The sequence below is a fragment of the Chiloscyllium plagiosum genome, unplaced genomic scaffold, assembly GCF_037043375.1.
Source record: "Chiloscyllium plagiosum isolate Xiang-an unplaced genomic scaffold, Cpla_swu_hap1 HiC_scaffold_6, whole genome shotgun sequence".
In the NCBI taxonomy this organism is placed as follows: domain Eukaryota; kingdom Metazoa; phylum Chordata; class Chondrichthyes; order Orectolobiformes; family Hemiscylliidae; genus Chiloscyllium; species Chiloscyllium plagiosum.
The window spans coordinates 19,226,080-19,238,103 of NW_028270144.1; the positions used below are offsets into that span (position 1 = coordinate 19,226,080).

General features: G+C 40.4%; 1 protein-coding gene across 3 annotated transcripts in view; it reads right to left on the reverse strand.

Annotated features, from left to right (window-relative positions):
• The window catches only part of clybl (citrate lyase beta like), a 156,796-nt gene that overhangs the window by 11,360 nt on the left and 133,412 nt on the right, over window positions 1–12,024 (reverse strand). For all 3 annotated transcript variants that reach the window (XM_043691296.2, XM_043691295.2, XM_043691293.2), the window contains exon 3: window positions 7,421–7,628. In XM_043691296.2, coding sequence (XP_043547231.1) covers window positions 7,421–7,628 — 208 coding nt within the window. The remainder of the gene's footprint in view (window positions 1–7,420; window positions 7,629–12,024) is intronic.

The window sequence follows — 12,024 nt, forward strand, 5'->3', positions numbered from 1 at the left end:
TTTGAAAATGTGGTCTGAGTTAAATGGTGTGAGGAAACAGTAGCTTACAGTTGTCAGATCAGATCAGAAATGGGCACATAAAGTAGCTTAAGACAGCTCTGCAGAGTCACTGATTTACGGGGATCTAGGCTGCTGATAATTAGGGTAAGCACAGACATAGAATGAAGTGATGGCTCTCTGCAGTTCAAGTGAAAAGAATAATAAACTCCAAGGTTAATGAAACCTGAATCAAATAGCCTTGAGCCTGGTATCATCACACTTTCATGAAGGGCTAACACATGCCAGTCAGTGGGAGGGTGAAGCTAGAACTAGCTGGTGATCATTATTATAATGCACAAAATGCTGCAAGTGAAAAAGTTAGATAAATAAATGTGTATAGGAACCTGCAGACCAATCCAGATGTGACTTTATAAAAAAAGGAAAAAAAAAGTACAGTGCAGCCAAAGTGACGGCTGTTTATTATCCATGCCACAGATGAAATTGAAAAATCCAGCTTCAAACAACCAATCAAATCAAACTTCCAGTTCCAATATAAATCACACTGAGGACGAATGTAAAACAGTTACCTTGCACCTCAGGATTGCCAGATAGTTAAACATTTCACCCTTCAAGTTCCAAACACGCTCAATAGCCAAAATTTTGAAGTTTTCCCAGAAGGACCCAGGAATAACTGCAAACAAATTCAGTTATCACAGAATCATGTTGTATAGGAGGAGGCCATTTGGTCCATCGCGGCTGTGCCAGCTGTTTCAAAAATCTATCCAATTACTCCTGTTCTTTCCTCATATCCCTGTAAAGCTTTCCTTTTCAAGTGGTTGTCAAATACCTCTTTTTTTTAAGTTACCATTGAATCTGTGCCTTCACCCTTTCAGACAGCACATACCATATCAAAGCAACCCATTACAGAGATGAGAGAATTTTGTCTTTCTCTCAGATGGCTGCACAATTTTGGAATTCACTTGCTCGCAAAGCGTTGGAGGCAAGTCACTGGATATTTTTAAGGTGGAAGTAGATAGATACTTGACTAACAAACGAATCAAAAATCACTAGAAACAGACAGGAATGTATAGTTAAGGCCATAATCAGATATCCCAAGATCTGAATGGTGAAGCAGACTGGAAGAACAAAATAGCTTACTCCTGTTCCCAATTCATATGCCATGTTAAAAAAAACTCTCCATCTTTCATTTTGATTTACTTTGGGAAATATACAATACATGAACAACAAACGATTCCTTTCATAGTGAGAGTAAAGGATGTCTGTAAGCACCCTGAAAGGCTGTTATAAATATTTGAAGTACAGAGAATATATTTTTTCCTAAGGAAGCAGTGGTCTCACACAAAGTTTCAATGATATTTTGCCATTCAGGGCACTGCATTAAGTAGGTTTCCTACTCTGCACTGAAAAATGTTCCTTTGCCTATTTGTTTGTGTATAAGATGGATATAACTATGACAAAATAGATGTGAAATACCCATCAGAACCTATGGCTTTTAATAGGACCTGACAGTAACGGGAGCTACGCTGAATCATCAATCTGGCTGTTTGCTGCAGCAGCTGAAAATGTTCCTAGTTGGATGTTTTAGGTAATCTCAAATGGTCATCTTCATTAGGAATGATCCTGATATTCAGCCAAATGGACATTTCCATCATTGCCAGGCAGAGACACCCAAAGCAGATGATATTGTTCCCACAGCGATGCAATCTGCTGTTCTACTGCAGACAATTTATGTGACATAGCTAGAAATCAAAGCCACGCCAGCCCAATCAAACTTTCCTTTGAAACAATGAAATCTCAAACCAAAATACTCCATAATTTCCTCAATATCTATGCTTAAAACTGCATCTCTGAAATGCACTTCCTAAGACCCAGTACTTTCTCCATAATATATTTCCGCATCCTAAAATAACCCTCCACACTTCTACAGATTTGTTCACATTATCAACCTTCTGCAGCCTATGCAAGAACTGTCTCATTGTCTGAAATCTTTGTTACCTTTTTTTAAACAGGTTAAGCATAGGTACAAGGGGCTGAATGGCCTCCTGCGCTGCATTATTTTAAAATGCATGATTATAAAGGTAAGTATAGTTTTATGACTCATGTCTCTGATATACAGGTCAAATTCCCACAATGCAACACTCTCAGGGTGGTGCCAAGGTAATACATAGTCTTCCCCAGTGAATAGCACTAACGTATCCCCCATCATCACCTCTTGTTTTAGGTTCTGACATAAGAAACACAAACCATTGCTGTGAAATTCAATTTTTAGCTCTGTTCCGTAACCATCTAACAGCACAGGAGGACCAGCGACTAATAAATATGTTATTGTGCTGACTATCACGTACAGCTGTGTGCTGATGAAAAGCCAAGAGACATTATGATTTCTGCTACCATGCAGCCACAAACACCTGGAGCAGAATAAGGCCCTGTGCTGATGGGGGAAGTAAGGCTGCACTGGTCCAAACACTGAAGACGGCAAAGATGAAAGATGAGAATTCACGTGTAGCCATACAACAGAGAGAAACAAAAAAAGATTAATCAGCAGCCATTAGACCCACTAACCAATCAGCCTTGTGCATTCTGAGCTCCTGAATGATCAAAACTGCAAAGAAAACAACATCCGTCCACTTTCACACTCCAGTGGAAATAGTGGTCCCTCACGGCAGGGCTGCACAGTCGCACCATCTGGAGAATAAATCGTGTGTGAAGTACAGTATAGTTTGGGACCAAAATCTGTGGCGGCAACTCAGCGGTTAGTTCATTAGTTCCAAACTTCCAGGGATTAGTCCGGCATCTATTCTGCTGTCAGAAAGAATAAGACAGACAGAATGCAAAAACTTCAAGGAGGACTGGGACAACCAGGGAGAGTGGGGAGGAGGGGTGGGGAGCAATCCTGGAGCTCATTTTCAAAGTACAGATACAATAGTATGCAACTGCCCTCAATTCCCCATCAAAAATGAATTGCCACTATCACTGGTACTAAACAAAATGATTAATTTAACTAAAGGATATTAAGCAAGTCACAGAACTGAACAATGTTTCATTTCTTCAAATGGAAGCTTATTCATAAGACAGTATCACACAGTATGAGTCCACAATGTAGTGGTTGCATTACAATAGTATGCTCATGGGCTCTTAGACTAGTGTTGTCTGACACTTCAAGTTGTCATTTACATATATGATAGGAATTCTTATTTTCTCAGTTAAGGGAGAGTCACTCAATCTCAAGATAAAGCAAAACAATAACGTTCGTATATATAAAAAGTTAATTCAGTGTGGCACAGTGATCAGCTGAAAATGTGTTGCTGGAAAAGCGCAGCAGGTCAGGCAGCATCCAAGGAACAGGAGAATCGACGTTTTGGGCATAAGCGCTTTTCCAGCAACACATTTTCAGCTCTGATCTCCAGCATCTGCAGTCCTCACTTTCTCCACAGTGATCAGCTGAGTAACCACCCACACTAGAACAGATTATCTGGTCATTATCACCTTTATGCTTGTGGGTTCAAATCCCACTCCAGAGACATGAGTACACAAATCTTGACTGATCTTCCCTGTGTAGTACTGAGTGTGTGCTGGTGCTGCCGGAGACACTGCCTTTCCAATGAGATGGAAAATTGAATGTGGACATGACAAAAATAGACTGATCCCAGTCAATTTTGCAAAGTTCTGTTCATTAATACCTTTTTTGTATTGTATTATAATAAACACCATGCAAGAGGAAGTACAGGAGGGATTGACATGCTTGAAAGTGGATAAATAACCAGAGCCAGGTGAATTATAATCCCAGGTTATTAAAGGAAGGCAGGGAGGAAATAATAGATACCCTGAGGATAATTTTCCAAGCTTCACTAAATATAGGCATGGTACCAGAGGACTGGAGATCTGTGAATGTTGCACCATTGCTTATCCAGGGTATCAGAGAAGGCCATCTAGTGAGACGCTGGTCAGTTTGATTGCAGTGTGGGTAATTTATTAGTATCAAAACTGATACCTAGAAAGGCATGAATAAATCAAGGACAGTCATGCAGCTTTGTTGTGGGTTACAAGGAGGAGTGATGAGAGTCATGCAGTGGATGTTAGATTAGATTAGATTACATTACATTACAGTGTGGAAACAGGCCCTTCGGCCCAACAAGTCCACACCGACCCGCCGAAGCGCAACCCACCCATACCCCTACATTTACCCCTTACTTAACACTACGGGCAATTTAGCATGTCCAATTCACCTGACCTGCACATCTTTAGACTGTGGGAGGAAACCGGAGCACCCGGAGGAAACCCACGCAGACACGGGGAGAACGTGCAAACTCCACACAGTCAGTCGCCTGAGGCAGGAATTGAACCCAGGTCTCCGGCGCTGTGAGGCAGCAGTGCTAACCACTGTGCCACCGTGCGTTGTCTGTATGGAGTTTAGCAAGGCATTTGACAAGATCCCATGTCAGACTGGTCAGAAGAAGTGGCAAGTGGAATTAAATTTTGGTGGGGGGGTGGAGAACGACTCTACTTCCTCAGACTGCAGATATCATGGATAATCATTCGAAAAAAATGCTACTTACATCACAGCTGGAATTTTTTGTATGGTTTTAGTCACTGTGTTACAGGAAGGGTATAATTGTTTGCGACAGTACTGAGGAGTTTTACAACAATGTTATCAATGCTTGAAAACTGAACTACTCGGAATGATTAGTCAGGACAGGGTTGTTTTCCTTAGAACAGAGGATGCTGAGTGATGACTTAATTGAGATGGTCAATACTTTTAGGTGACCAGATAAAGTAGAAAGGAAAGACCTGTTTCCTCTGATAGAGAGGTCAAATACTGCATACACATAAGGTGATGGATAGAAGGATTAGAAGGGACATGAAGAAAAGCATTTTCATCTAGAGTGTGGTAGTTTTCTGGAATTCACTGACGGGTCTTATGGCGAAGACAGACACCCTCAACTTGTTTAAGAGTGATTGATTTGCACCTGAAGTACTGTAACCAGCAAGATTATGGACCAGGGGCTGGAATGAATTGGCTATTTTTGTTTCAGCAGCTGCAGACAGAATGCACCAAATGGTTTCCTACTGTGACACAACTTTTCATGCTTCAACCGAAAAATGAGGTGTCAATCTGGTGAAGGTACAAGACAGGACCAAACCAAGTAGCATGCAAGCAATCTCACAAATTACAGAGTCATAGAGTCATACAGCATGAAAGGAGACCCTACAGTCCAACAGGAGAGAAGGGTCCATGAACCTGTCCATCCTCAATGGTGGGTGAGTCTAATATACCAGTGTAAAAAGTCCAAGCTGCCAGGTTTGCAACCATCTTCAGATGGAAGGGCCGAATGGATGATCCTGTTTTGGATGGTGCCATGTTGATGGAAGGTAGAATATGGGAGCTTACCAATGGTCTAGAACTATGAAAAGCTATAATCAGTACCATCCACAAGATGGACAGCAGCTGCTCTCCAAAGTTTCTTCAACAGCTACTTCCACAGACTGCAGTTAATCAAGAAGACAGCTCGCCACCACTGTAAGGTAAATGATCAAAAACTTAGGTTTTAAGGAAAGTCTTAAAGATAATGAGAGGAGGAAAGCTCAAAGAGCAAATGCCAGAACGGAGGGTCTAAAAGTCTGAAGGCTAAAGGGGTTATATACATATTAGTTATACATGTTGCTAATACAAAATACTCACTAAACATCTCTGCTTTTTAAAAAAAATCATTATGTATAAAGCTGCCATTCCTCGTTGCTGAGCTGCTTCGCTTTGCTTTTACAATTCATCTTTTCATGGATGTTGACTTTGAAAATGGTATGTAGGTTTTAATCGGGTCCTGGAGTGGGTTTGAGTAAATTGCATTAGAGGTTGGCAGTTGAATTAAAAAAAGAGTATCAAGTAAAAATTCAACAGAACAGTTTGGCCTGTGTTGGACAGAAACACTAAAATGTAGTCAAGAATATAAAGTGTATGGAGTATCTTAAAGGAGAAGAGACAGGTGTGGAGATGGAGAGGTCCAGGGGAGGGAGTTCCAGAGTTTAGGGTCTAAATTACTCAAACAACATAGGTTGCATTATACAAGATTTATTACAAATCTGAAAGATCTGTGGTCAGGTAGCATTTTCAATACCTGCATCTTTCAAAATACAGAGCAACACTCTAGGAACTCAGTACTGCTTTGTGGGATTGTGATTGTTCTGTATTGCTGGATTCATGGGCACTGAGAATTACAATATTTGCTGTTTAATGCTTTCAGATACAGACGACATAAGAACACAATAAACGGTAGCTTCACATTCTGTCAGTGGGAAATTATGTCACACAACCATCACTCAGCAAAAATAATGACATGTCAGCACCGTCATGGGCAGGAAATAAGTCTGTTCACCTCTTGTGAGACAGCAGAAGGGCAATAATCCACATGTGCTGATTGGACTAGTATAAATTGATCAAAGTGAGTTAATTCAGTGCAGATTTGTGAAGGGTATGATATGGCACAGGCACTGTGGGCTGAACAGTCTCCTATGCTAAATCATCCCCTTGTGACTCTTGCAATTTGCCTGTCTAGGAAACAAAAAGGCACCTTTAACTGAGGCAGATCTGAGACACTGCTGAAGAGGGACAATCGAGATATTAGTTTTCTTAAGCACTGTACTTCACTTTTCCTAAATCATGGGGTGGTTTAAAAAAATCCTGGGAGGCAATAGCCAAGCACCTGAAAGATTCTGTTGATCAATAATTGGATGACAGGGATTTTAGAAATGATTGATGGAATCAGGTGTGGCTCAGTGAGTAGCATTTTATCTCTGAGTCAGAAGATTGTGGAATCAAGACCTACTCCAAAGACTTGAGCACAACATCTGGACGCGTACTCCATTATTAGAGCTGTTGTCTTCCATCTGAAAAGTTAAACCATGGCCCTAACATCCTTTCAGGTAAATGATCTCATGGGTTCAAAGAAGAGTCACCCTGGATTCAAATGTTGGTTCTGCTTCTCACCCACAGAAGTTTCTCCAGCACTCTCTGCTTTTATCGAAGACTTCATGGGCACTACCTTAAAGAAAAACAGGGATTTCTCATGAGTGCCCTGGGCTAATATTGCAGCTCTAACATAAATAAAAATGTTCTAAAAATATCTGGTTGGTGCTACATTGCTGTTTGTAGAGTTTTCTGTTACTGTGCAGATGTTCTGCAATATTTCCTTCATTACAATGGTGACAATACTTCAAAAATACTTCATGTTGGTATTGAGGGATCCTGAAAAGGTGCTGTATAAATGCAAATCTGTTTTTGAAAATCAAGAGCAAAAAGATCACCTGTAAGAAACGTAACAATGTAAAAGCAATCTTTTACAATGCTGCACTTTTCCAGTAAGCTCACAGTCGTATCTTGTGCTACCATATGTTTGCATTTTTATTTGTGTGCATTATGCAGTACCTTCTTGTTTAATGCAACACCATCTTCACAGTCGAGGACAGCACAATCTACATCGAGACTGGTTATCTTGTGGAGTTTCCTTTCATCATTCCCAGGTACATACAGCACAGCTCTCCGAGGCACATACTTGCGTTTGGTGTTTGCACTGCAGGTATAGTGACAACACTCCACATGCCCGAGAGTGCTGCATGACTTGGCAGAGTTTCTTCTGGAATAAAGCAAGGGCGAATGTCATTGAACATTCAAAGTCAAAGGAAAACAGGCTTCAAAACATTGTGTACATTTTAGAAAACTAATTATTCATGTAGCTCATGGGGAAATATCGTAAGTATCAGCAGTGGGATGTTATCCTCAACATATTATTGATAGCACACATATAGTGGCATTCTGGGTATTAGCTAATTGGTTAATTTAAAGAAAATGCTTTGTGTATGTGTGTAGCTCACGGGTCCTCGATTAAGCAAATTATTTACTGAACAATTATTATGACTGTACAAAATGGAAGCAGGCAAAGGTGGAGGGAATAGCATGAAACTGGACAGCACATGAGGAGAATGGGCAAAGGGACAGGATAGGATGATAAGTGAGAAGAAGAGGGTTAAAGGAATTAAGAGTTTCATTTATATAGCACCTTTCACCTTGTTTTTACAAAGAAGCAATCGTCTGAAAAAAATTCACACTGTGACATATGAGGAGGTTATTAGTACAGGTGATTAAAAACCTACTCAAAGAGATAAGTTTTAAAGAGTGGCACAAAAGAAGACAGAAAGGCAAGAAGGTTTAAGAGAAGAATTCCAGAGCTTAGGTTCTGGACAGCTGAATCAAAAGAGACCAGAAATGGAGATTCGCAGTGACCTTACAAGAGTTCACAACTGGAGGATATCACAGAGGAATGAGGCTATGGCAGGACGTGAATGTAAGGATGGGAATTTTAAAAGGTATTACAGGCAGGCAGTCAATGTAAGCCAAGAAATTGAGGAATGAGGGTGAGTGGGAGTGGATGCAAGTTGTGACATAGGTTACAGAGTGTGGATAAACTGAATTTCATAGACGGTCAAAAGCGGGAGGTCAGCCAGGAGACCATTAGAACAATGAAAACTAAAGGTACTAAAAGCATGGAAGTGCACCACACAGACAGAGGCAGAATCAGGGATGGATGGTATATGTGCACAGATGGCAATGTTGGTAGAGTAGATATTGGGAGAAGTAGGGACAGAAAGTGTAAAATTTTAGTGCTTAGGGTTCAATTTTATGGGGATTGTTTTGATATCTACGAAAAGGGGAGTGGGTCAGGAACAATTTCCCTGTTCACAGGGGAATGGCTGTTAGAATAGATCACAGTCATTGAAACTTTGGCATTTAGAAGATTGAGTGGTAATCTCATTGAAATGAATCATATTTTTGAGGAGCCTAGATACTGAGAGGAAAATTCCCTCGGTTGGAGAGTCTCAAAATAGGAGTAATCTTAGAAATAGAATTGACTAGTTAAGGCTGAGAAAGGAGCTATTTCTTCACGGAGAGGCTTGTGAATCTTTGGAATTCTCTATCATCGGTAGCTGAAGATGCTTAATCACTCAGTATATTGAAGGTACACCTTTTGGGAAGTAAGAGACATGGGGATAGAGTGGGTAAAAATCAAGCACAATTTAGTTGATTACCAGACTGGCAAGCTGGTTCAAAACATTCCACAAGATTTCCCTGGAAACTCCTTCCAGAAGGGCACTGTGGGTCTACCTACAGCACATGGACAAGGAGGTTCATGAAGCACCTCATAACGACTCTCTCAACTAGAGACAGGAAGTGCTGGTCAGTTTGCAATGTCTGCATCCCATGAGTGAATTTTTTAAAAATCACATAGCTTTCTGCTATTAACCACATTGCTTCAAGCTCCTATTACTGATCACCTGGCATGCCTAACTGAGTGAGCATCACCTCTGATACCAATTGGAAAACATTATCTGATCAGATGAATCCTCACTGTCAGTCAAAAAACAATTCCCATTGTACAACATTTTTACAACTACTAAACAAGAGTGCTCAAAGAAAAAGAAACTATTGTCCTTATTTTCTCTTATCCTTGCTCACAATATTGGTCTTGTGGATTTCTGGGAGTTGTTGGCTCAACTTTAAAGTAGAGCATCTTGCAAAACACTGTATTGTGTATTCTCAGCTTCAAAATGTTAAATTTAAATGCAGCAATAGTAGTATGACAACAACTACATAATCTGTTTCACTAATGTTGATTGAGCAATAAATATTAACCAGGACACACCAGAGAACCTCTGTGTTCTTCTTCAATTCAGTGTCCTGGAATGTTTTAAATCCAGCTGAGGAGCAGAGACAACATTGATTTAATATCCATCCTGAAAGGCAGCACCTCCAATATAGCAGCGCATGTGATATACAATTTACTGACTGTGTACTCCCAGTCAGTGCTCAGATCATGTGGACATATCACAATCACAGACCTTTTTCTCTGTGGTCCCAGAACATATGTCTCAGGGTACTTGGATGCTGGAAATCTTAAAGTAGTTCTAGACTCTGAGGTTTCCTTCGTGTCCTCTGACAGCTCAATCTGACAACCAGAGGACACAGGTTTAAGGTAATCTGGTGGCAGATGAGAATAATTTACTTTTGCAGCAAGTTGTGATCTGGAACGCACTGCACTGCCTGAAAAAGGCAGTGAAGCAGATCCAACAGTAACTTTGAAAAGGTAACCTGCTTAATACTTGAAGGGGAAAATTTAACATGGTGATGGATAAAGGGACTGGGACTAATTAGATAGCTCCTTCAAAGAGCCGACATAGCTGTTATGGTCTGAATGGCCTTCTACTGGGCTGTAATATTCTCTATCTTCACATCTGCTCATCTTGTTTATGTCCCTGGGAACAACACACTGTTTATATGAAACTTCCAATTCACCAGAAGCAACCCTCTGTGAGAAATCTACTTTATAGATTACATGGCGACAAATCTGTAATACTCCTTGCTATGAAATAGTATTATGTCACTGTCTGTGCGTACACAGAAAACCTCAAAGGTTTACAGCACAGACTAGCAATTGAAAACTAATTTCACTGCCCAGTTTCCTCCCACAGCAATACATCTTGGCTCAACTCAAAATAATGATCCATTTTTGCTTTAAAAGATGCCATGTTATTTCTCTGAAGTATTCCCAGTGAGAAAACATGGTATATTAACAGCTCAGAAGAAATGTCGCCTCGCCTGCTGGAGTAATAGTCTTAAATTTAAAGTCACTCATCACTGCCTCCCAAAGCACAGGAAATGGCCTTTTCCTTTTTGCCCTAATAAAATTCGTTTAGAATTTTAAAAGCTCTATTAAATTGCTTGGTCTCCTGTACTGCAATGGAAGTACTCTCAGTAACTTGAGCCTCTCTGCGTAACAATCTCGCTTTATCTCCCTGAACCTAAATATATGATCGCCAGCATTTCTCCAAAAGCTTTTTGAATACATTTCTGTGAAACACGCTTGGATTCAGCCTCTGCTCTAGAAAGAAAGAATCTGCATTTATATAATACATTTCACGTTCGCAGGACATCTCAAAGCACTTTGCCGTTAATGATGAACTTCTCAAGTGTAGTCATTGCTATCGGGTAGGAAACACCGCAATCAGTTTGTACACAGCAAACTCTGACAAAAAGCAACCAAATTTTTTTTTTTTTACGTGATGTTGAGTGTGGGATAAATATCGGCCCCAAATTCAGAATTATTACCATGCAGAATGAGGTAATTCAGCTCACTGAATGAACAGTGCACCTAATGTTATTTCCCTGACTTCTCCCCAACCCTGTAAATTGTCACTTTTCAAATAATAGCTCATTCCTTTTGAACAATTCACCTGAACAGGCATCCGCCACATTTTCAGTCACTTAGCCTAGTTCTGGACCTTAGCTACTCACTGAGTTAAAAAGCTTTTTCTCATATTGCTTTTACTTCTTCTGCCAATTATTTTAAATCCATGTACTCGTATTCTCAATCATTTCACCTGTGGTGATACAATAAGTCTCTCCTAATCTATCCTGTCTGACTACTCATGATTTTGAACACCTCTACCAAATTTTGTCTCAGTGTTCCTCTCATAGCTGAAGTTCTTCAACCCTGGAGCCACTCTTGTAATTCTCTTTGCAACCTCACTAATGCCTTCAAATCCTTGCTAAAAAATGACTCCCAGAACACCATGCAATACTCCAGAACAGCATATAATACCCTACCGAGGCTGAACCTGAATAATGCCCTATAATTTTCGACATAATCTCTTTGCTCTTGTACTCTATGTCTTTATTAATAAAACCAAGTGTACTGTATGCTTTATTAACTTTTCTCTCAACCTGCCCTGCCTATTTCCATGACATATGCACATATATATCCAAGTCCTTCTGCTCCTGCACTCCTTCAGAATTGTACTTAATTTTAACCAGTTAGTTCAGTTAGTGGAACTGCTGATTTGTAATGCAGAGTGACACCAATGTTGAAGGTTCAATTCCTGTACCAGCTGTGGTCACCAAAAAGGCCCTGTCCTCTCAAGCTCACGCCTCACCTGAGGCATGGCGATCCTCAAAAAAGAGCAGCTGATGGTACTCCG